This window comes from Lithobates pipiens, unplaced genomic scaffold, assembly GCF_037356315.1.
Source record: "Lithobates pipiens isolate NorthernLeopardFrog02 unplaced genomic scaffold, aLitPip1_a1.2 Scaffold_18, whole genome shotgun sequence".
NCBI lineage: Eukaryota > Metazoa > Chordata > Amphibia > Anura > Ranidae > Lithobates > Lithobates pipiens.
In genome coordinates, this window is record NW_027507758.1 from 367,420,568 (window position 1) to 367,446,890 (window position 26,323).

A 26,323-nucleotide genomic window follows, 5' to 3' on the forward strand; every position below is an offset into this window, starting at 1 on the left:
TTTATAGCTGAAAAAGTAATTTCATAATAAAGACTTCTTTAGAGAGTTATACATTTTATTATGGACGGATTTACAGTTAAAGAAACTGTGAAACAGACTTGGAAGCATTATAATACAATAGAACAATTAGTATTTACATGATATTCACACATACAATGAACAAATTATATCACCACTTAAACTGATGCACGGATTTATTTAACTGGAGCCCAAAGCAGCATTGTATGGAATAAGGAAAGTGTGGATACATACAGTGCATTCTAGCCTCTGGAATATATTCTTTTACCATGTTACATTTAAGACAACCTAACAAAAGCATTTGAGTTGAGAATATTGCGTTAAACTCTTACATTATATTAAATTCCATTGCACAGATTTCTTAAGAGCTGCTGGAATAACCTTTCAATATTCTTCAGCTTGTATAAGAGCAGTGTGTAAAGTATTTTTGAAGATCTTTAACACCAATCATAATGGGAGTGCTACTCTTCAAGCAAGCTGCTAAAAAGCTTTCAGGAATGTTCAAACAGTGATAAAGCCTGCTAACTGCAAGTTTAAAGTAAAATCTAGCCTTCATCCTAACATCTGCTTATCCCCAAACCCAAGGAGACGGGTGCATTAGAGGCTAAAGCATAATTATTTGCAAACATTCTTAAGGCCCGTACACACGGTCGGACTTTTTGACAACAAACATGCAAATTAGCTGTTTTGGAGCAACATCCGACTGTGTGTACGCTCCATCGGACAAACTTTTTCTGTTTTCATCGGACTTTTGTTGGCTCTGCGAACGGACAAACTTTTTGACAACAGAAGTCCGATGGAGCAAAGTCCGACCGTGTGTATGCAAAAGCATCGGACTTTTGTACAAGGTACAAACACGCATGCTCAGAACCATTGCAAACGATCAGACTACAATACAGAAGTTGACCAAAGGTGGCGCTGGAGTCATTGAACGTCCTCTTTTGAAGCGGCGTCAGTACGTTGTGACGTCATTACGTTCGTGTTTGTTGTCAAAAAGTCCGACCGTGTGTATGCAATACAAACTTGTGGACAACACACTTTGTACAAAAGTCCACGGAAAAGTTTGTACAAGTCCGACCGTGTGTATGGGGCTTTATACAAGCTGAAGTCCACGAGGGGGCTTTACTAAAAGAAGAGCACACAGAATCTGGTGCAGATGTCATAGTAACCAATCGGCTTCCATGTTTTATTGTCAAAGCTTCATTGAACAAGTTAGAAGTTGAATGATTACTATGTAGAGGTGCACCTGAATTCTAGGTGCTCCATTTTTAGTAAATCCACCCCCATGCGTACCAGGATTAAATGTCCTTGACTTTTGGGGCCAGTATCAATAGGTTATTGTTCACTTCATTGGATTTCCCCAAATTATGGGAATGCAGAAGCTGCTTGGAGCAGGTAAGAAGAAGGTGAAATACACCTGCCAGTGAATTATCTCAAAAACATCTCAGACAGATGCCATATACATAAGCCCAAAGTCCATTACCACAGACCCGTAAACTCAGTGGACCTCTACACACCCATTGCAGCAACAATTACAGCAGTAGCAGCAAGCTGAAAGGTGCTTTGAAAGCAATTCATAAAAGCCAGGCTATTTAACACTAAATGCCACTAAAAAGTATATTCTTTTAGATTTTGGAAGATGCTCATCTAACAAACAAGCTGCTTTTCCTTATTCATTTAGGTTCATACAGCAGGGAGATATGTAAAATAAGCAGTAAATGTAATAACCAAGCCAAAATACAGTTAGCATGGATAATAATGCTTCTATGCAAACTAGCAGCTTGCCATAAAAACTGGGTGCCCTTTTTATTTTTTTTACAAAATAGGTTAAAGGTTAAATAATACCAGGGAAATATTTGGTTTATTTTCACTATTAAAAAAAAAATGCACATTTGAGATTTAAGATACCTGAAGACAAAGGATAGTGAACCAATAGGTCTATGTGACATTGTTTTGCAATTACTCCTCCCGTGATATGACATAACCTCACCCTACTGCCGGGTTCTCTTCTTAGAGATTGACTACAAGCTTAGCTGAGCTTCCACTTTTGTACCGCTATCTCTAAAGCCCCACACATGGGCAGAATGGCAGGAGACAGTTGCCAATTAAAAAAAAAAAAAAAAAAAACACCCACAGATGACCTGCTGCCCGTGTGTAGCCGACTGACTCACAATCAACGCTCTCAGCCAATGACAGAGTGCTGATCGGCATGTTCTGGCGGGGAAGCCATCCCCGTCATAAAACAGCTCAGTGAGGGAGCTAACCTTGCATGGATAGTACAGCACCTCCAACCAGAGCTGACAAGTTCTTATTGTTTTGTGCAACCAGTTGGGTTGCACGAAAAAAAAAAAGTATGCAGCCGGCTTTACTAGAAGTCTGCTTATCTCTGAAATAATTAAAGCCCCCCTTATATGTTAGGTTGGCCACACACGGGTTGATTTTCTAAAACTGGAGAGTACAATATTTGGTGTAGCTGTGAATGGTAGCCAATCAGCTTCTAACTTCAGCTTGTTCAATTAAGCTTTGGCAATAAAACCTGGATTTGTTTCTATGCAGAGCTGCACCAGATTTTGCACTCTCTGGTTTTAGTAAATCAAGCCCACAAACTTTTTAGGATGATGTAACAAATATCTGAAGTGCACACAAACGTCACAGAATTCTAGGTACAAAAAGAACCGGGTCAATAGAAGAGTTATGCCAATTATATTGGCTTTGCTGGAAAATATTCTTCCACAAACTATAACTTTGGAGAAGAAGTGTTATATATTACAGATTATCACTTAACATACAAGATAATTACAGACTAAAAGATGTTACTGTTCAACTTGAGAATCACCTGAAATAGGGACCAGTCCACTCCAAAATTGTACCGCATAAAAACATTTTGTTTTACGGGGGAATTCCGCCATAATTTTTCTGATACAATGCAAGCATAAACAATTGAGTACAGCAAGCCTTAGGTTCAACCTAAAAATAAAAAAAATCTACTAGAAACAAACTCTAAAAAAGGGACACATCCCTGAAAGATTAATGTGCTGTACCAGATATAATTAATGCTACAATCACCTCCCCACTCAACCTACAAGCAATGGTTGCAACCACGTTGTAGCATAAGAATATAGCCCACCCTAGAGCTTTCAGAAGTGTCTATGCACAGGTATGCGGAGATCAGATGCATGCTTTCCATCTCTCAAAGGGTGGTGCACTCACAATGCCAGTTGAGAAGGAAACTGTCTTTTTCCACATGGAATACCAGAGTATTGTTTAATATTAGAAACATCACTTTTCTGAGAAGCAAAACTCAACTCTTCATTTGTGACATGAAAAAACAATACTTATGGACCAAGATTTAACGGAGGTGTCAGTTTACTAGTCCATTACAAGGTTAGATATGGAGTTATATTTTAAAATTATATCCGCTATGGCTGGTGAATGAACATACTGAGTTAAAAAAAAAAAAAAATGTGTGCATATAATGATCAGTGTTAGCTTATGAATATATTGCTATATGAACACACAAACAAAAATAGTTAAGAAACATTAGAAGAACTCTGCATTAGCACCTTCACACCAAGACAAAATCAGTCCAGTGTAAGTGCAGAGAGGTAGCAGACAACAAAGAACAGGCACAGGAGAGTGTTTGTGAGCTGCCAAAAATTAGAACATGTGAAGGACACCTCACCTGTGCTATATTACATTCCAGTAGTAGCTCATTTACATATAACCTTAGCTCCAGCTAAATAAATCACATTAACAGAGAATTAAGAAAGTGCCTATACTTAAATAACATGAGGACACAATAACAATGTTCAACACTTTGGACAAAAATCAACACTGTGGCTGAGTATACAATCAATTAGTACATTAGTGCAATACACGTGGAGACTGTCAGCTGCCCCAAAGGCCACTTAGTCTGTCAGTTTGCGTTATTTTTTACTTAAACCAACAAAATTGGAAAAGGAAGGCCAGGCCTTATATTTGAAAATCATATTTCAATCATTGAATCCTCGTAGCTGTAGGGTTACGGCAGGACTATGCAACCAGTTTCTAGAATTGTGCTGAAAAGCTGTATGATTGAACAGTAAAAGTAATAAACAGAGCAACCAGGATGAAGGCAAGGGTCATGTGAGATAAAGTCACCTGGTGAGCTCTTGTGCGATTTCTGAACTGCACATTTTATTATGTGGAAATGAATACCATAGTGTGGTAACTGGAAAGTTCAGTGTTAAGCTCATAATAGTCACAAGAGTGAAACAAAACAGATCATGGAGTCCACACATATCCCACTTTTTTTTTTTTTTTTTTTGACAAATCAACAACACAAGCAGAGAGCTGTTATTTTGTCAATCTTGCAATCTGTTTATAAAGGTGGAAGACCTGGTTTCCCCCTCACCCATTGAAGTGAACAGCAATGTAACCAAGCCTACCGGTCATTTCAACATTTGTTCCTAACAAGTGTTCCCCATACCCTGTGGAAATCTGACATTTTCTTTATTCCAGAAAAAGAATTTCAATTCTAGTGGAGTGTGACATACAGTTCAACAACAGGAAACAGGCCAAACAGCAAAGCTATGTGTGGCCAACGTCTCCAGCTTTGTCATATTCAGCGAGTCTGAGCTCCACGCCAAAATTCTAACATGAGGATCTGCTCTACTTTGACTTGTACTTGGAAAACAAAGTGCACAGTCCTATAACTAAAACCAAGATACACTTATGTATTACTGGCAAGTCAAGGGGCCAATTTTGGAGCCGTTACCAATAGAATTTTGGTTGAACAAATATGGTAACTCAAAGAGTTCTGCTGTAGAACCCCCAAGCTGCTGTGGAACGTGGCATCCGATAGCAGCCCAGGGATAAGGTGCATTTGGTTCTTCTATTTTGTTCCCTTCCTCCCTATTCAGGACAGTCAGACTCTGTTTCCTGTATCGTCTCCTCCTCTTCAGGTTCAGAGTTGTAGGATTCAAGGCTTTGTTTGGCCATTTGATCCCTCCTTGCCCGTAAGCGTTCACACTTTGGGCAGTGATCAGAGCAGAAGCAGCCTTTGTGGTAGCAGGCTTTACATTCTGTTGGAGTGAAAGGAAAAAAAAAAGAGGGGTAAGACATACAGAATCACCAATACAAAACAAAACTTAAGAAGAAAATCTGAAGACCCCATACAACTTACCTGCACTCCTGCCATTACCCGTCTTCGCTGTGGTCTGATCTGCTTATGGACAGAGGGCTTGGGAGACTAGTAATGCCTGGTACACCATAGGCAGTTTTTTTTTTTGTTCAAGCCAGCAAGCTGAATGGAAAAAACTAGGAGGAGCTCACTGTACTAACTATTCAATGTTAGTACAGCGGTCCTCTCACTGAGCTACTGTGTTCTGACAGGGGGACTGCCACACATCAGTCACAGCCTTTGGCTGTGAGCACTGATCAGATGTCGATCTGCTGCTGGTTTTCCAGCATGCCCATTCAACAGAAGCCAGACGTTAGTCAGCTTCTGTTGGACAGGCTGCTGTACACACTGGCTGAAGCGGCCAGTGTGTACCAGCCGTAACTCTTGACATTGAAACCCAAACTTTATTTTATATTTTGTATCATATTTTTTGTATAACTTATACATTTTTGTACATTTGCCCGCTGGAAAAGAAATAAGTGAGAGCCAGAATAACAAAAAAAAAAAAAAATCCAGAAAAACGCATTTCAAAAAAGTTATAAATTGATTTGCATTTTAATGAGTGAAATAAGTAATTCACCCCTTCTCAAAACATAACTTTGTGATTGCCAACAAGGGCTTTGACACCAAGTACTGAGGTCAGGCGTTTCTTGTAGTTGGCCACCAGGTTTATACACATCTCAGGAGGGATTTTGTTCCACTTCTTTTTGCAGATCCTCTCCAAGTCAGTAAGGTTTCAAGGCTGACATTTGGCAACTCAAATCTTCAGCTCCCTCCACATATTTTCTATGGGATTAAGGTCTGGAGACTGGCTAGTCCACACAAGGACCTTAATGTGCTTCTTCTTGAGCCACTCCTTTGTTGCCTTGGCCGTGTGTTTTGGGTCATTGTCAAGCTGTAATACCCACGACCCATTTTCAATGCCCTGGCTGAGGGAAGGAGATTCTCACCCAAGATAGGACGGTACATGGCCTCGCCCATCGTCCCTTTCACGCCATGAAGTAGTCCTGTCCCCTTAGCAGAAAAACACCCCCAAAGCATAATGTTTCCACCTCCATGTTTGACAGTGGGGAAGGTGTTCTTGGGGTCATGAGCAGCATTCCACCTTCTTCAAACACAGTGATTTGAGTTGATGCCAAAGAGCTTGATTTTGGTCTCATCTGACCACAACAATTTCATCCAGTTCTCCCCTGAATCATTTAGATGTTCATTAGCAAACTTCAGACAGGACTGTACATGTGCTTTGAGCAGGGGGACCTTGTGGGCACTGCAGGATTTCAGTCCTTCATGGCAGTGTGTGTTACCAGTTATTTTCTTGGTGACTATGGTCACAGCTACTTTGAGATTTTTCTCGAAGGTATGTTTCCCTATGGTTGATGAATAACTCACAGTAATACATATTGGGGTTAATAAAGGCAAATGCACTCTGTACTGCAAATGAACTTGGAAGTGCCTCATAGAATATACGTTGGGGTGTTTGCTTTCCAAAATGGGATCATTTTGTGGGTAATTTCACTGTCCTGGTGCTCAAGGACCTTCAAAAGTGTGATAAGTAGGAATGAAATGAGATGTGTCATTTATGCTCCTAGAACACCTGAAGGTACTACTTCAATGTTCGGCCTCTCTATGTGGGCAGGCTGTGTAAAAGTATCACACATGTGGTATCGCCATACTCGGGAGGAGTAGCAGAATGTGTTTTGGGGTGTAATTTTTGCTATATACATGCTATGTGTTAGAAATAGCTTAGAAAATGGACAACTTTGTGTATAAAAAAATAAACCTCAATACAGTGCACTTACACCCCCCTTCCTGCCCAGACCAATTTTCAGCTTTCAGCGCTCTCTCACAGTTTGAATGACAATTACTCAGTCATAAATAGTGCTTGACCACGTGGACCCTTCACCTCTGTAAATCAATAGTGAATGGAGGCTTACCAGACCGGTGATCTGGTAAGCCTCCATTCACTATTGATTTACAGAGGTGAAGGGTCCACATGGTCAAGCACTATTTATGACTAATTGTCATTCAATCTGTGAGAGAGCGCTGAAAGCTGAAAATTGGTTTGGGCAGGAAGGGGGTGTAAGTGCACTGTATTGAGGTTTGTTAAACAGGGTCATTGTTATTCCACCAACAGGTTGTGTGCATATTTATTCTTGTTCACCATTTCATCCCTTTCACAATTGTGCCTTGAGAAACTTCAAATGTGCTTGAATTTAAAATGTTTAATCACTGTGAAAGAGCACCAAAACACAGTACTTAGAAATACTAAAATCTCATTTCTTTTCCCGTTACAAAATAATGAATATGTTAAACTTACCTGCTTTGTGTAATGGTTTTACACAGAGCAGCCCAGATCCTCCTTCTTGGGTCCCTCCCTCTGTTGAATGCCCACACAGGAAGCAGCTTTCTATGAGGGCACCCCAAGCTGTGCCGCAGCTCCCTGTGTTCATTCAGACACTAACATCACTGGATCTAGATGGGGCTCAAGTATTAGGGGGAGCTGAGGGGCGCTGATGCAAACAGAAGGCTTTTAAACTTAAATGCATTAGGATAAAAAAAAAAAAAACTTCTGCCTTAAAAATAACTTTAACTACCATTTCCCTATGCAATTTTGGATTGTAATTTGTATTTAGAATCTGAATGCCACTTTAAATCTAAAATCCTACTCCTGTATCTGATGAATATAGCTAGTTTGCTGTGGAACATACCTTCACATCTCCGGCATTTAGACAACTCAAAGGGAAAGATGATCTCATCACTCTGACAAAATTCACAAATGAAGCCTTTAGCTTGGCACAACTACAAGACAAAAGTGCAATGAAGAAGAAAATAAAGCAAACCATAGATAGACCTAGCTGTAATCAATTTTAGAAATAACACGTTTTATATCAATACAAATCTATTTACTGGTTCTGCAGTGACATCTATGTTTGGTATGTTAGGCCACTAAGTTTTAATAGCATTATACTGTATAAGCACATGTACACGTCAGTGTTTGGGATATAGTATTCATTTTAATCAAACAAGTGGTATAAATACTGAAATGTACAGCTTCCATTCCACAGTTTACCAAAATAAACTGTAGGAGGCATGGAGCCCTCTGAGTTCTAATGCAAAAGTATACTTCAGTAAAGGTTTTTAGGCAAAAACACAAATGTTAGAATATTTTTCCATTTTATTTTTCCTTTTCAGATTTTTGTGATTTTTTTTTTTTTTTTTAATTTGATCTATTATCTGTAGCTGGATTATTGTTCCTATATTTATTGGTTTTAACATCCAATTCATTTTGTATATATTTTCTATACAATCAGGACTGTTGTAAATGCATGTGTTTGCAATTTTGGCCATCCAATAGCAAATAGTCCCTGTTAGTATCAGTACAGGTGGTCCCCTAGTTACAAACAGCCGACTTACAAACAAAGGGAGACAACAGGAAGTGAGAGGAAATCTACCTCTAGGAAGGGAAATTCATTCCGATCATGGTAAAAAGGTGTCTCCACTGATGCTTTATCACCAATCCTTGTTTCCAGAACAACCCAAAATTTTCAAAATCCAATTGACATTGGCACAGAAAGTGAGGTGAAATCTTCTGAACGGGGGCACAGACAGCAAAACAAATGTTACAGGGGTGTTAACCCTTCCCTATGTTATCCAAAAAGCTTAAAAATAGTTATTTTGGCTGGAGCTACACTTAAAAAATGTACCAACTTACAACCGGATTCAACTTGGGAACAAATCTACAGACCCTATCTTGTTTTTAACTCGGGGACCGCCTGTATTGTGTGGTCTCATTTATTATATGCTACACTCTGTGTATTTCCCTCCCTTATCTGTGTTATATACATCTGAAGTGCTCTTTCACCAAGCTTGAGCATTGGGTGTCTGTACGGACGCCCAGGGTTATTTGCCAGATGCTGCTGCCCTTGGTGCTACCCTGGTCCACGTGCTGCCTTATGCCTCCCTGTTCTGTGGTTCCATTCCCTCTAGTTCCATCTACTCCTCTCCCAGCGTGATCAATACCAACTCTGATCACCCTAGGTTTTGTTCTATCCATTGCGATATTGTCTTCCCACCACCTGGTGGTGTCCATCCCACCCTGTGTATCCTAGAGCACTAGGACCTCATGGCTTGAAGGAGATTGAGGCAACACAGTGATGGTGCGTCATTACGTCTGCACCTGGCCATATGTTGGCTGAGTGGGAGGCATATAATGGCTGACATTCCAGCTTACAAGCTGACCAGACGCGGCCCACAGGATTTTTTCCTTTTTGTTTGTGTGGTGAATTAGACTTAAAATCAATCTATATGATTGCTCTCTGTGCCATGAGTTGACACAGATTGATCTATTGCTTAGTATTTTCCTTTTGTTTATACTTTCAGCCTAACATCTAAGCCAGCTTGCTCTGTGGTCTCTGTCCCCGCTGTCATTCACTTACACAGCTTAACCTAAGTGTGTTTATCTTTTTGAAATGAGTGCTAGTTTGCACACAAATATTGGTTTTATTTACTGGTGTTGCTTTTGTTTATATGTTTTAGTCTGGTCCGTGTCTGCCTCCTGCAGCCACCTGCAGGCTTTGCAGAGGAATTAGCACCTCACCATCCATTGAATACTTTTATGACTATTGCTCCAGGTGTTGTTTCAGAAATACAGGGATTGGATGGCCAACATGTGCATAGATATCCATAAAGTTCTATTAAATATAAATGGGGGGGGGGGGGGGGGGTGGTGTGTGTAAATATATATATATATATATATATATATATATATATATATATATATATATATATATATATATATATATATATATATATATAAACATTCATTGTGCAATAATTATGGTATCCTATTTGTATATCCTTGTGTAGAAGGCTGAGACCCCAAGCAAGTAGCATCCCCTGAAAAAGCCCAATACATAGGGCGCAACATGTCGGGATTCAACTCTATGCCAACAGTTTACGGACCACATTTATGGGTTTTAAGCCTATGTTAAGCCTATGTGTTCTTTTAACCATGACTTTTTAGATAATTTTGTTAATAAATTTAGAAGATTTTATCATAATACTCTCTCTCTCTCTCTCTCTATATATTTATATATAATTTTTTTTTTTAAATAATGATAATAAATGCATGCATATTAATAAGAAAATGTGCATTTATTATTTGTTCTTGCAGAGGAACCTGGAAAACATTGCACTCACAATCAGTGGATTGAAGCGCTAAAAGGCTCTCTTGATCTGAGCGCACGCTGAATGAGGAAGCATCGCTCTCACTTTCCAGTGATGGGGGGGGGGGGGAGAATAAAAAATAAAACTACCTGGGGAGGTATAAGAAGCTCTTTACAAACTAATGTAAATTCTCACCATGCATTTTTCGACATGTAAGGTTCCAAGCCTCACTAACTCTTTCAATCGGGGCCCCAAATCCCCCTTTTTAATGGCAGTAAGGTCATTCAGGGAGAAGAGATGAAGGTCTTCAGTAAGGTGTCCAGGTACGCTGTCATATAATTCAAGTATGCTGTGGAAAAACATTCCATAGTTATAAGATTTGATTTTCATTAACATAGAACACAAAATTAGGTTTAAAATAAGCTCACTTTTTGGCCAGTCTGCAAGTTTTGAACATGTTCTTCAGATGTACCAGTTGTATTCTTAATAACTGTAAAATAGAACATACAAGCTCCATTATACATAGCACTATTGTGTGTGTGTGTGTGTGTGTGTGTGTGTGTACACACACACACACACACACACACACACACACACAAAAAAAAAAAACTTTCCTAATCCAGACCCTTTGAAGGTCAATAGTGGTCCGATTCATTTTATAAAGGACACCTACCCGGACTTGCTCCAGGGCTTTTACTTTGCGGTACATGGCACTATTTATATCGTGGAGGTTGAATAGAGGATCACTCCAAATTTTGGTTAGAAGGTCCTTAGAAAAGTTACTGACATAATATTTGCTGAAGTCCCATTTCCTCAAAATGCGTCCTGGGATGACTGACTGAGCATTCTCATGACAGCACTGGCAAAAATACTTCCCCAAGTACTCACAGTAGCGTAGCCTTTTGATGTAATCTAAAAAAAAAAAAACAACAAGTAGTCATAGCCTTGCAAGACAAAAGCTCTGTTGAGTAATCTCATGCTGGTCATACATAGCAATTCCAACACTGCAAATTCAATATGAGAACCAGTCAAAGCAACCTACTATTGACTTCAATCATTTCGCGGGTTGATACAAACTGTTGATGGTAGGATACACTGATGTTTTTGAACATTCTGGGATCAAAAACTGGTTGGAAGTGCCAGAAATTCACAACAAGAGGTTTGTAAAAAAATAAATAAAAAAAAATAAAAAAAGTTTATTAATTGAGAATTCAGTTCATGTTAGGAATGAGCAGTTGCTATTGAGGGGCCAAGGAAAATGTATTTCAAAATAAATATAAAAGAAAAATCTCCAAAGTGGGGTCAGCTGGCTTTATGTACACTGGTTACCTGGGTCCTTTTGGTCATTTAACAGAAGCTAGATCTACTTACGGTACTTTAACTACAGTAACTTTGTCTCGTTAAAACCCCTTATACCATAAAGCTACAATCATACGCCACAGATAGTTTACTGCGCAGCACCATGGCCACATACAAGCCTAACGATTAGGGGGCCACCAGTTTTTGTGTAGAATTCACTATACAGAACCGCTGATCCAAGATGTACATTGTCTCCGTACAGGGTCTGTATTCACATACAATTGCTCGGAGTAGCAATAGCCCAACACCAGATCGCTGGTGCCATGGAGAACTCCAGCAGACTCAGTGTAGGCCGCACAAAGTATGGCCAGGCAGGTTCACACTGACTGGAAGACTCAAACTACCAGAGTGCTCAACAGCCCCGTGGTGGTTCATTGAGAACTACAAGCCAACAGCCGCAAAGGATGTAGTGGATTAATACACTGAGAACTCGGTGTATGAATGACACGGCCTGTGTTTGTAAAGCCCCGCACGGCCACGCTGTTAAAAAAAAAAAAATCAGTTAATACAGGGAACTTCTCCCGTACTGTTACAGAGAGAGAGAAGGCCACGGGCGGTAGCTTCAGCACTGGGAACATGTTCCACCCTGTAAACGGGAACATGTAACATGTTCCCAAAAGTGAACTTATCCTTTTTTAAAAAAAAAAAATCTTAATGAATACAGAGTATCATTAATGCGGGTCATTTTTATCTGCCCGGAGTTCAGCATTAAAAAAATGTCACACATAGCTAAAACCTTAATCCGATTCAATAGCTTACCAGGTTCAATCCTAATACCACATCCAGCGCATCTGAAATTCTGCTTTGTGACTGCTACCTTCTTCCTGTAAAAATTTGAAGCATATGATAAATGTCATAGGACAAATCTCAGACTCTCCTTACAAAAACAGCTGTATTCTTATAGCATACGTTGGAGCGGTGTGTATGTTAAAGATGATCTGTGGTCTTGGTGGGGCCCATTCCAAGTTTCCTCGTACCCGAATCCGTAGCTTGTAAATGTCTGCATGTTCTCCATCATCTGGAGAGATTGGCATGGAATCTGGGATTGGCAGGAGCTAGAAGTAATAATAAAACAATGGATAAGAAATACATGTGCAAAGACAGTAAAGTGCAAGCAGCGTTTCACACTTCTGCTGTAGCTGGGCTTACTTTATTCTGAGCAGCTGAAAATTATAAAACGCCACCATTGGATTAGAAGAGAGTTATTTAATGCAAATGTTAAGCCCAAAGATAATGCACAAAGCTACTAGTTACATGGCTCTCTGGCCAGTTAGTGGTATGCCATGCACCTCCTACACTTCCACACTTTTCACATACCAACTTGAGTTTTCTAGCAAGTCGTTTTCTCTTAAGCTTTTTATATGATTGTCGTAATGTCCGGAAACCAATAAATGAATGCTGAAATAAGGAGTATGGCGATCAGAATTGACATAATTTGTGCTGAGGTCTATTACAGCCTCCATCACTCATCAGACCTGTGAAGTATGCTTGCACAAATAGGATAGATAGATAGACCGAGAGATAGAAGAGCTGCACGATTCTGAAAAAAATGAGAATCACAATTTTTTGCTTCAAATAAAAGATCATGATTCTCAGCGCAACATCCTCTTTAAAATTATGCCTAGAAACGACAATAAATGACCTTGTGCACATGTACTGATAAGATAACAGAGGAGAGTTAATGGACAGCTGAAAAAAAGGCCCAACTGCTTCTAAACATCCGTTTACCAGCAGCAGTGTACATGAAGACTTACACACCGAAGTTCATCACTTTCATCTAAAAACTAAATGTTAGGCCTCATGCACACGAGACGCAGATGAAACCTCTGTCAAAAAAAAGCTGAAACGCGCGTTTAGAAACGCGCGTTTTGCCGCGTTTGCATGTCGCGTTTAGACGCGTTTAGACGCGTTTAGACGCGTTTGCGTTTAGACGCGTTTATAAAGATAACATCATGTAGACCCTCCCCAAGCTCTCAAAGCATTTTTTTTAACTATTTCTGCTATTTTGATCAGAGTGAGCAGCAGCAGCATAGAGAGCAGTTGTACACTTGCATTTGCCGTGTCACTTGCCACGGCACCTGCCACAAGTTGTGGATTGTCCACTTGCCACGTCACTTGCCACAAGTTGGGGATTGTCCACTTGCCACATCACCTGCCACGTCACCTGCCACAAATTGTGGATTGTCCACTTGCCACGTCACTTGCCACATCACCTGCCACGAGATGTGGATTGTCCACTTTCCACGTCATCTGCCATGCCACCTGCCACAAGCTGTGGATTGTCCACTTGCCACGTCACCAGCCACATCACCTGCCACAAGTTGTGGATTGTCTACTTGCCGCGTCACTTGCCACATCACCTGCCACGTCACTTGCCACATCACCTGCCACAAGTTGTGGATTGTTCACTTGCCACGTCACCTGCCACGTCACCTGCCACAAGTTGTGGATTGTCCACTTGCCACGTCACTTGCCACGTCACCTGCCACGTCACTTGCCACGTCACCTGCCACAAGTTTTGGATTGTCCACTTGCCATGTCACTTGCCACGTCAGCTGCCACGTCACTTGCCACGAGATGTGGATTGTCCACTTTCCACGTCATCTGCCATGCCACCTGCCACAAGCTGTGGATTGTCCACTTGACACGTCACCAGCCACATCACCTGCCACAAGTTGTGGATTGTCCACTTGCCACGTGACTTGCCACATCACCTGCCACGTCACTTGCCACATCACCTGCCACAAGTTGTGGATTGTCTACTTGCCGCGTCACTTGCCACTTCACCTGTCACGTCACTTGCCACGTCACCTGCCACAAGTTGTGGATTGTTCACTTGCCACGTCACCTGCCACATCACCTGCCACAAGTTGTGGATTGTCCACTTGCCACGTCACTTGCCACAAGCTGTGGATTGTCCACTTGCCACATCACTTGCCACGTCACCTGCCACGTCACTTGCCACGTCACCTGCCACAAGTTTTGGATTGTCCACTTGCCACGTCAGCTGCCACGTCACTTGCCACATCACCTGCCACGTCACCTGCCACAAGTTGTGGATTGTCCACTTGCCACATCACCTGCCACGTCACTTGCCACAAGATGTGGATTGTCCACTTGTCACATCACCTGCCACATCACTTGCCACATAACCTGCCACAAGTTGTGGATTGTCCACTTGCCACGTCACTTGCCACAAGATGTGGATTGTCCACTTTCCACGTCACCTGCCATGCCATCTGCCACAAGTTGTGGATTGTCCACTTACCACGTCACCAGCCACATCACCTGCCACAAGTTGTGGATTGTCCACTTGCCACACCACTTTCCACGTCACCTGCCACGTCACCTGACACAAGATGTGGATTGTCCACTTGCCACGTCACCAGCCACATCACCTGCCACAAGTTGTGGATCGTCCACTTGCCACGTCCCTTGCCACGTCCCCTGCCACGTCACCTGCCACAAGTGGATTGTCCACTTGCCACGTCACTTGCCACGTCACCTGCCACAAGTTATGGATTGTCCACTTGCCACGTCACATGCCAGTCACCTGCCACAAGTTGTTGATTTTCCACTTGCCACGTCACCTGCCAAGTCACTTGCCGCGTCACCTGCCAGGTCACTTGCCACGTCACCTGCCACAAGTTGTCTATTGTCCACTTTCCACGTCACTTGCCACTTCACCTGCCACGTCACTTGCCACAAGTTGTGGATTGTCCACTTGCCACATCACTTGCCACCTGCCATGTCACTTGCCACAAGTTGTGGATTGTCCACTTGCCACGTCACTTGCCACAAGTTGTGGATTGTCCACTTGCAATTGCAATTGTTTAAAATATTTTTCTAATGGTTTTTCATCATTTGCAATCATTTTTGAGATTTTTAATGTAAAAAAAAAGGTCACCTTTAAAAACGCATATAAACGCAAACGCGGCTAAACGCGGTTGCCGCGTTCAGCCGCGTTTAGCCGCGTTTAGCCCCGTTTTGCGTCTGAAACGCAGAAATTTTTGTCTCTGAACGCATTTTTTTGCTTCTGGAAAAACGTGATTAAACGCAACTGCATATAAACGCAAAAAAACGAGACTGTGTGCATGGACACATAGGATAACATTGAATGAGTTCAGGTGCAGTTGAAAAAACTGTCCAACTGCATCTGAACGCGCGTTTAACTGCGTCTCGTGTGCATGAGGCCTTAAAATTTTTCCTTTTTATCTCTCAGCAATGTTGATAAACATTTGCTGGATGTTTTTTTTTTTTGGACAGCTGTACAGAGAACGGCTCTGCACTTGTTACATGAATCATGGAAATGCTGGCTTAAAATCGTGAGGGGTGTTGAATAGAAATTGCAATTTTTTCATTTTTGTGCAGCTCGAATGTGATTATAATATATATATATATATATATATATATATATATATATATATATATATATATATATATATATATATATATATATATATATATATATATATATATATATATATATACACACATACATATACATATACACACACACACTATATATACATATAAAATATATAAATACATATATATACACACACACACACACACACACACATAAAATATATAAATACATATATACACACACACACACACACACACACACACACACACACACACACACACACACACACACACACACGGATACGATTTTTTTTTTTTTTTATATCTAAGGCCGCGTACACACGCGCGGACTGTTCGCCCAACTTTGTCCGTCCAACAGTTTCGGCAAACAGTCCGCTCAAACTTAGCATGGACGGACATGGCCACACACGACGGACGAACAGTTTGCTGAAACCGTGCGCGATGACGTGAACGGCACGTACGACGGGACGAAAAATACGACGTCCTATACACTGCATTATAGCTTTCGGCGTGAAAATCCTTTCTGAGCATGCGCGCAACTTTGTTTGACGAACAAGCCTACACACGGGCGGACTGTTCGCTCAAACAAGGTTTCAGTGGACAGTTTTACGGAATTTCCGAAAAACCTTGTCCGTCCAACTGTCCGCTGAAAGCCCACACACGAGCGGACTGTCCGCCCAAACACTGTTCAGCGGACAAAGTTGGGCGAACAGTCCGCGCGTGTGTACGCGGCCTTACATCACTTACTACACATTATTCACACTGCTCACAATATTTGCCTCAGCATTGGATAGTGTTTATATTTTAAATGGATATAATTTTAACAGTGACAATTATTATAGTGGAAAGAGAATTTGGGAGCGGTCAGACCTGTTTTTGTATTAAACATGCAAATCCAGCTCCACAGAACTATACAATCAGTGCTGTGCTGATTTTTCACCACCTAATCAGAGATCAAAAGAACTGTGCAAACACATTTCCTACACATCTGAATGATAATCTATTGGTTGAGACTCAACTTCCAAGTTTAAGTGCAGTCAGACTGTGCACTTATCTGGTAGAAAAAACAAAACAAAAAAAAAGTTATTGTAAATGGCTGAAAGAACTGGAGATTATATGCACAACAGAATGAAACAAGAAGTGGGTGTTGGTTGGGGATGAATGACATTTCTATTCAGTCAGATGTACCACAAAATTCCATGGAATATGGTGTCCTCCACATGCCAAATCGACGAAGAAGAAGATTAAAAAAAAAAAAAAAATTCTCTCCCATCTTTTTTCGGAATCTGCATGTGCAGTTTAAAGATCCCTCTTTATTAAATTTGTTTTTTCATAAAATATATATATATATATATATATATATATATATATATATATATATATATATATATATATATATATATATATATATATATATATATATATATATAATCCTCATTTAATTTAATTTGTAAACTGCTTTTTACCAGAATTATAATTTTATTGTCATTTAAACAGGAAAGATTATAGAATAAAATGTATACTTTTTTTATCAACAGCAGAACTATTTTTTTCACGTGCCGCTGATCAAATGAGAACAAATGTTTTTACACTTTTTTTGTCCACAGATTGCATCCTATATTTATTGTATAAGAATACAGAAGAAAGGCGTTTTTTCTTTCCCCCTTAGTTTCATGTTGAAAATCATATTTCATAGCCAAAATATTAACACAGGAATAGAAATGAATTGCTTACAGATACACCTTGTAATGTTTAAGCACTTGAACTGTAACTGAGAAATCCAAATATTTCAAGATTAAATTATACCCCCTGGCCCTCTTAGCCTTTGTACACACGGTCAGACATTCCGACAACAAAACCCGTCTAATTTTTTCCAAAGGATTTTGTCCGAAACTGGTATTGCATACACACGGTCGGACAAAGTTGTCAGAAAATCCGATCGTTTGGAACGTGATGACATTCTTTCGTTACGACAGGACTACGTAGCGGCTAGGAGCCAATAGCTTTGGTCTCGTAATTTGATCTGGGCATGTGTGGCACTTTGTCCGATCGGAATTCTCTACAAACGATTGGACAAAGTCCGATCGGATCATGTTATCGGAAAATTTTATATCCAGCTCTCAAACTTTGATGGTCGGACATTCCGACGGAAAAAGTCCGATAGAGCCCACAAACGGTCAGATCGGACATTTTCCGTCGGAATGTCCGACCGTGTGTACAAGGGCTTAGAGATGAACGTATTATTAGCTGCCACATGCATAGTAGTAATCCTCAGGCACCTTTCTTACGAAGGGTCCGATTAGATCCGTCTCTGTTTTCCAGGCTGACCTGATCGGACAGTCCATTCACCCCTATGGACTGGCCTATCTCCAGTCCAAAGGAAGGGAATCCGTCCTCCAAGGTGGTTCAGATTGGAGGGAGGGCAGACGGATGTAAACGGATACCAGAGTCTGTTTACTATTGGCTGCCCATAGAGCAGAGCAGTCTAGATGAAAGACAATGGATCCCCTCCCCCCTCGGTTTCTGCAGAGCGGACACAGACCTGCCATCCACCCGCTCTACTCTGATCCGCAGGGGATCCACGAACAGATCCCATGCAGCACAGTGGTTAGCACTTCCTCATAGCAGCAGTAGGATCGTTGCTTTGAACTATGACACCACCTGCATGGAGTTTGCATGTTCTCCCTCTGGGTACTTTGGTTTACTCACATACTCCAAAGACATGCTGGTTAATTGGCTTCTGTCTAAATTGGCCCTAGTAAGTGTATGTATGAATGTGAGGTAGGGACCTTAGATTGTAAGCTCCTTAAGGGCAGGGACTGATGTGAATGTATAATACATACACACACACACACACACACACACACATACATATTATATATATATATATATATATATATATATATATATATAAAGTGCTGCATAAATTGACAGTGCCATATAAGTACCTGTAATGAAGAAATACAATGTGAAAGAGGCCTAAAAATATGCACAGAATGACGTTCAATTCATTCACACACACACACCATTTCCCCATGAGATATTGGCCAAACATGCATGGCGTTTATGTTAGATCCCCATTCTCCCACCTTGCTCTCACCAGCTCATCAGCATGACCCCCCTTTCCGCTCACTACTGCAACTGTTACCTTGCTACCATGCTTTAATCACGACACCTGCACACCAACACCTCCTCCACCACCACTACCCCTGATCCTCATGTCCACACTGTTGTGACCACTGCGTCTGACCTCAATTCTTTCCTTATTATCACCGTACCCACTACCAACCCAACCTTGCTCATTTTGGAACATTGCACCTTTGCTAGTAAAAAATAAAAACAATTGAAATGCACTGATTACTGTGTAAATGAAACTGGTAGGGAAGGGGTTAATTGTGTGTTCCCTCCGCGTGTTCTAACTGTACGGGGATAGGACAGAGTAGAAGAGGAGACATTTCGCTGTTCCTACATAGTAGGCACAAACGATATGTCTCCTTTCCTCTGACAGCACAGGGATTTGCGAGTCTACATACACAAATCCTCGTGCAGGAGCTCGCAATCGCGCGTGGCCGGCAGCGATTGCAGCCACACTCATCAGGTCCCCCGCTGTGCAGCGATATATTTAAAAAACGGAAAGTGTAAAAAAAAAAAAAAATTCAAATTAAAAAAAAAAATTTTTTTTAAAAAGCACCCCCGTCCCTGCACACAGAAGCAAACGCATACGTATGTCACGAATGTTAGGGCGGGAGTAACAATTCTAGCCCAAGACCTCTTCTGCAACTCTAAACAGGTAACCTGTAAAAAAAAAAAAATGTTAAAGTGTCGCCTATGGAGATTTTTAAGTACCAAAGTTTGGCGCCATTCCATGAGTGTTCGAAATTTTAAAGCGTGACATGTTAGGTATCTATTTACTCTGCATAACATTATCTTTCACATTATATAATGAATTGGGCTTTATTGTTTTGGCTTTTTTTTTTTTTATTCATTAAATTTGCACATTAATTTGCACACAAAAAAAAGCGTGTTTGAAAAATCGCTGCGCAAACACCGTGTGACATAAAACGGCTGCCATTTTATTCCCTAGGATCTCTGCAAAAAAAAAAAAAACATAATGTTTGGGGGTTCATAGTAATTATCTAGGAAAAAGAAAAATTACTTAGAACCCCCAAACATTTTACGTATTTTTTTTTCAACAGAGACCCTAGAGAATAAAATGGAGATCTTTGAAATATTTTTTATTTCAAAAAAAGGTGTGACAAAGTAAGAAAAAAGTTAGCTTTTGTATAATGTGAAAGATGATGTTATGCCAAGTAAATCGATACCCAACACATCACGCTTATGGAATGGTGACAAACTATGGTACTTAAAAACCCCATTCTTGGTGGCAGCGAGGGAAACTGTGCCCCATTCTTGGCGGCAGCAAGGGAAACCGTGCCCCATTCTTGGCGGCAGCAAGGGAAACCGTGCCCCATTCTTGGCGGCAGCAAGGGAAACCGCGCCCCATTCTTGGCGGCAGCAAGGGAAACCGCGCCCCATTCTTGGCGGCAGCAAGGGAAACCGCGCCCCATTCTTGGCGGTAGAGATGGAAATAGCGTCCCATTGTTGGTTTCAATAGGAGGAATATTGCCCCATCACTGGTGTGTGGGAGGAATAGCGCCTCACCATTATTGTTAGTGGGAGGAATAGTGCCCCCCATCATTAGTGTCAGTGGGAAGAATAGTGCCCCATCGTTAGTGTCAGTGAAAGGATTAGTGCCCCATCATTGGTGTCAGTGGGAGAAATGGTGTCCCTTGATTGGTGTCAGTTGGAAGAAAAGTGCCCCAAGGGCCGAATAAAGAAAAGCAAAGGGCCACATTCAGCCCTCGTGCCGCAGTTTAGAGACCACTGCTCTATAGTGTGTACTTGTCTCAATTAAGAGCACTAAGTGTCAATTGTGCCTTCTGCTTCAGTCCTCTGCTATCAGCATGAATCATATCTGACAAGTTTTCTTGACACCAAGAGAAAAATGGTGACAGGGGAGGGACCTCCTGCTTATTGACAGCCTCAGCTCTGTTCCTGTATGCTGTGTGGAGGAAGATTTGTTTCATCTCCTGAGGTCAGTCACTTCACTGTATATATGTAAGGGTTTACAACCACTTTAGGGCAGAATTGTCTGATAGAAAGAATGTATATCTGCTGAAAAAGCATTTAAAGAGCTTTACATGTCACCAATGGTCATAGATTTCTTCATAGAACACCGAGTTATGGAGTCATTAGCAACAGACATAAGCTGCTGTTTAAGAATCTTATAATGTACAAATCTCAGCATTAACCGAAAGACGGGCTAAATCAATGCCTCAGATTTTGCTCCACACATAAACACAGCAATATATGTAGACTACTGCTTACCTTCTGAGGTGCATCGTGTTCTGGAACCAGCCATTCAAGCTCCGATGCAGCCGGTAACTGCATACCCTCAAACTGTTTCAGGAGCCCCATGGCCACAGCTTCAGCAGAGTTGGAGTGAAGGAAGAAGTGAGATCTGCAAGGATAATGACATTGGTATGACAGTAGTCCAGAGGAGCATCATATCTAAATTTGTAAGAAAAGAAAAAAAAAAAAAGAAATTCTGTTCTCACTATGCCTGATCTCAAAATGAACATATAAAATGTATAACGTTCAGGAAGTTGTACATTTTTAGGTAATACACATTTTGTTCTCATCCAGTGAGGGACACGAGAACGCTTTCACTTCTTCCAAAAGCAGTTTAACTGAGCAACACAGCAAATGCTTACAGACCCAAGAAAAACAGAAAACAAAGGATTGCCTGCAGCTCAAGAGCCTCCTGAAGGACCTAACATCTAGAGCTGGCATCAAATGAGCATGACATGTCTACAGGGTAGACTGTGTGAGCAAAACACAAGGCCCTGCAAGTATAGGAAACCAGAGCTTGGTGCCAGAAACCCCAACAAGAAGCACTAATGCCGCGTACACACGACCGGGCTTTGAGGGACTAGGTCCGTCGGTCTTTCCGACTGAGTTTCGGTGGAGTTCCGACGGACTTTCCAAATGAACGGACTTGGCCACACACAATTCCACCAAAGTCCGACGGATTCGAACGTGATGACATACGACTGGACTAGAATAAGGAAGTTCATAGCCAGTAGCCAATAGCTGCCCTAGCGTCGGTTTTTGTCCGTCGGACTAGCATACACACAAACTGATTTCTCGTTCCGGCGGAGTTCGGGTTGAAAAATTTAAAACATGTTCTATTTCTAAAGTCCGCCGGATTTTTAGCTAGCAAAGGCGCGATGGAGCCCGCACAAGATCGAATTGTCCGACAGACTCGTTCCGTCGGACCTTTGCTGTCAAAAAGTCCGGTCGTGTGTACACGGCATTACAGATCTAGTAGAATGCACCTTGACAGGAAGGGTGGAACCCAATCCTCAAAACCATAAGCCTGAATTGATGGTCTGTTTGAGCCACCTAGAAATGATGGAACAAGAAGCTGGAGCACCCTTATGAGATTCATCCAGGATAAGAAAAAGGGGAATGGAGTCGTCCTGTAAGAAGCAGTGGCTGAGAGGTAGACTCACACATCCCAAACCACATCCAGACAACAGAGGGAAGTTTCCTTTTGGTGAGCTGAAGCCAGAGAGAGGGAAATAAGAACAATGTGTTGGTGAAAGGCAAAAACTACTGTAGATGGCAACTTCAAATATTAGGACACTTACCTGTCCACAAATCTAGTGGTGTCTTTACCCGAGCCATTTTTTTTTTCCGGTAAGAGAAACTAGCAATGAAGCCGGTCCCCTACTGTGTATTCGCATTGCTTTGTGAATGACCTGGCAGCAGGGGGAGGAGGAGAAATTCTGGAGGAGTTAGCCGCTGCAAAGGCAACCGGGAGAGTGGGTACCTGTCAAAACCAATGTGGCAGTGGAGGCACATAAGCAGAGCTTCCCCTTTTGGGTGGAGCTCTGCTTTAAGTAAGAAGCTGACAGCTTCTGATACAAAAAGGAAAGGGCAGAACCCTGGCCCATGATAGTTCCGACAGCCAACAGCTGGTCCAGGTACCATGGAGAAAGTCTTAGCATGGAAGCCCCTAAGACTTGCACCAAGTATGCTTTCCATGTCTGATGACAGACCTTGCACAAAGTAGGCTTCCTAAATTTTCACTGTAGGAAACAGGTTCCAAGATCTTTCTGAATAGCCAACAGTCATGCCATTGGCCTGCAAGCCTGAATGGTAAAACAGCCCTAAGAACAAAAAGATCCTGATGATCTGAAAGAGTCCCCAGATTTTCTGTCAGATATCTTACTAGGGCAGGTATCTGTCTGGGCCAGTCTAGAGCAATGAGGATCTCCAGAATGTCCTCCATGTTGACAAGGAAGAAGTTTCAGGGGAGAAAAAGTATAGATAAGAGTGTTTTGATCCCACAAAACGTCTTCTGCTTCCGCTAGAGCAGGGGTGGCCAACCTGCGGCTCCTCTCTTTGCCCGGTTCCATGCGGCTCTTATGTTCAACAACACAAACAAAAAACAATCTTCGTTTCAACAATCTTCGTTTCTCTTCCTTACTCTTTTCCAGTCGTTCGCCATCCGCTCTCACACACACCTCCGCTCACCCCTCACTCACTCCCCCACCCCCTTGCTCTGTATTTTCGTCAAATGTGCATGTGGGCAGTTTTTCAGTAAGGGCAAAATCATTTGAGTAAACCTTTCGTGCTCAAAATGGCAGGGAAAAAAATGCACAGCAAAACGAAAATATGAAGAAGAACACAGGACATTTTTAACAGAGTGGGAGAGTTTATATTTTTTTGTTGAACGTAATGGAAAGCCATTCTGCCTTATATGTCAGGTGTCCTTGTCGCATTTCAAAGCTTCAAACCTTCAGCGCCACTTTAGCTCACTCCATGCTAACATCGACCAGGAATTTCCAAAAGGGACTGAACTTCGCAAGCACAAGTTGGTTACTTTGAAAAGTCAGACAGAAAAGCAGGCAAAGTTTTTCCAAAAACTTACAAAGCACACAGAGACTGTAACGCTTGCATCGTATCAACTGGCTTGGAACATTGCACGGGCCAAAAAGCCATACAATGAAGGGGAGTTCATTAAAAAATGCCTCTGTGACGTTGTTGAAATCTTGTCTCCTGAAAACGACAAACTAAAACGAATGGTATCAGACCTCCAACTGTCCCGCCACACTGTTGAGCACAGAATATCAGACATTAACATGTCTATTCAGTCAAAGTTGCACTCTGATCTTCAAGCTTGTGAGTATTTTAGTGTCGCATTGGATGAGAGTTGTGACATACAAAACAAGGCTCAATTGGTAATATTTGTACGGTCTGTGTCAAACGATTGTTTGATCAAAGAGGAACTCCTCGATATTATGCCTTTAAAAGACAGAATCCGTGGCATAGATGTGAAAGATACAATGATGGATGCATTTGTGAAAGCAAATCTGCCCATAGCGAAACTAACTGCAATAGCCACAGATGGAGCACCAGCCATGATTGGATCTGTGAACAGGCTTGTGGGGCTGTGCAAAGATGACCAAACATTTCCAGAGTTTTGGAATTTCCACTGCATCATACACAGCGAGCAACTTGTGTCTAAAACATTGAATTTGGACAGTGTCATGAAGCCTGTGATGGCAATCGTCAACTACATCCGTACACATGCGCTTCACCACCAGCAATTCAAGAATCTCATCGCTGAGCTGGACCAAGAGCTTCCAGGTGACCTGCCGCTACACTGTACTGTAAGGTGACTGTCAAAAGGCCAGGTACTCTCTCGCTTCTTCCAGCTTTTGGATGCTGTGAAACTGTTCATGGAAGAGAAGAACAAGGACTATCCACAGCTCTCGGACCTCGAGTGGGTTATGGATCTGGCCCTTTTGGTTGACATGCTGTGTCACTTGGACAAACTGAACCTGACCTTGCAGAGTAAGTTAAAAATGCTGCCTGATCTGGTGCAAAGTGTGTTTGCATTTGTCAACAAACTGAATTTGTTCAAGGCGCATATTCAAAAGGGAGATTTAACACACTTTCCCACTCTACTAAAAGCCAGCGGGCAGGTCACCAGCGCCGTCCTGAACAAGCAAAGAGCCAGATATGCAACACTGTTTGAAAAGCTGCACGAAAGCTTTGTGGCCCGGTTCCGTGATCTACAACTGAAAAGGCCACAGATTACGTTCCTTGTCGACCCATTTAACGCTGAGACGGACTGTTTGAAAGCCCCGCTAGTCATAGATGAGGGTGCGGCTGAGATGCAGATGATTGATCTTCGTGAAGAGGACAAACTGAAACCTGCTTTAAAGGAAGGGACCATTGAGTTTTGGAAACTTGTGCCAATGGAAAAATACCCCAATGTCAAACGAGCTGCACTTAAGATACTGTCAATGTTTGGGTCAACATATGTCTGCGAGTCTGTGTTTTCCACCCTGAAACACTTGAAATCGAAGCATCGGTCTGTTCTGACCGACACCCATGTGAAAGAATTGCTTCGAGTTACAACAACGGAGTACAAGCCAGATTTGAACAGGATTGTTCAAGACAAGGATTGCCAGAAGTCCCACTAAATAACACATATAATGCGCATAATAAAAGGAAAAATGTTTTGTAAATTGTTGTATTATTCTTGTTATGGATTTGGTTAAACAGAGTTTGTCTGTGTGAGAGTGCACAGTGTTCACTGTTGAAAATGACTGGCCTGTGGTCTTTGTAGTGTTAAAACAGTGTGTGACATTTACAATAAATCCAGCTGAGCAAAAGTATGTGTGTATGAGGAAGGGATGGGGTGATGTTCATGTGTGCCCATGCGTATGATGTGGCTCTTTGCGGTAACTTGGTAAAAAATGTGGCTCTTGGTCTTTGTCTGGTTGGCCACCCCTGCGCTAGAGGATCCCTGTACCAGGAGAAAAGCCTTTCCAGCATGATTGCTTGACCAAGAGGTCCACATCAAGCAACCCCCACCTGTGACACAGATTTTGGAATAACTTTGGGTGTAGTGACCACTCCCCTGGGTCCAGGTGCTGCTGGCTGAGGAAGTCTGCCAGCCAATTGTTTATGCTTGTGATGTACACTGTCAAACTGTACACAAACAAGGCTTGAATGTTAAGTTCTGCCCAGAACCAATCTACATCTTGCCACGGCAAGACCTCTGGTTCCTCCCCTGGTGGTCGATGTAAGCCACTGCTGTGGGGTTTTTCAGCTGCATCTGGAGGCCCACACAGCAGAATGGTTCAGCAC

The 26,323-nt window shown here is 41.8% G+C and overlaps 1 protein-coding gene across 16 annotated transcripts in view; it reads right to left on the reverse strand.

The window, feature by feature from the left end:
- Positions 1-34: 34 nt before the first annotated feature.
- RUBCN (rubicon autophagy regulator) overlaps positions 35-26,323 on the reverse strand; it is a 75,007-nt gene continuing 48,718 nt past the window's right edge. For all 16 annotated transcript variants that reach the window (XM_077487628.1, XM_077487622.1, XM_077487631.1 and 13 more), the window contains 8 exons: positions 21,482-21,614; positions 12,614-12,759; positions 12,464-12,528; positions 11,019-11,257; positions 10,774-10,835; positions 10,541-10,694; positions 7,888-7,978; positions 35-5,081 (listed from right to left, as the gene is read on the reverse strand). In XM_077487628.1, the coding sequence (XP_077343754.1) occupies positions 4,912-5,081; positions 7,888-7,978; positions 10,541-10,694; positions 10,774-10,835; positions 11,019-11,257; positions 12,464-12,528; positions 12,614-12,759; positions 21,482-21,614 (1,060 nt within the window). In that variant the 3' untranslated portion in view covers positions 35-4,911. The remainder of the gene's footprint in view (positions 5,082-7,887; positions 7,979-10,540; positions 10,695-10,773; positions 10,836-11,018; positions 11,258-12,463; positions 12,529-12,613; positions 12,760-21,481; positions 21,615-26,323) is intronic.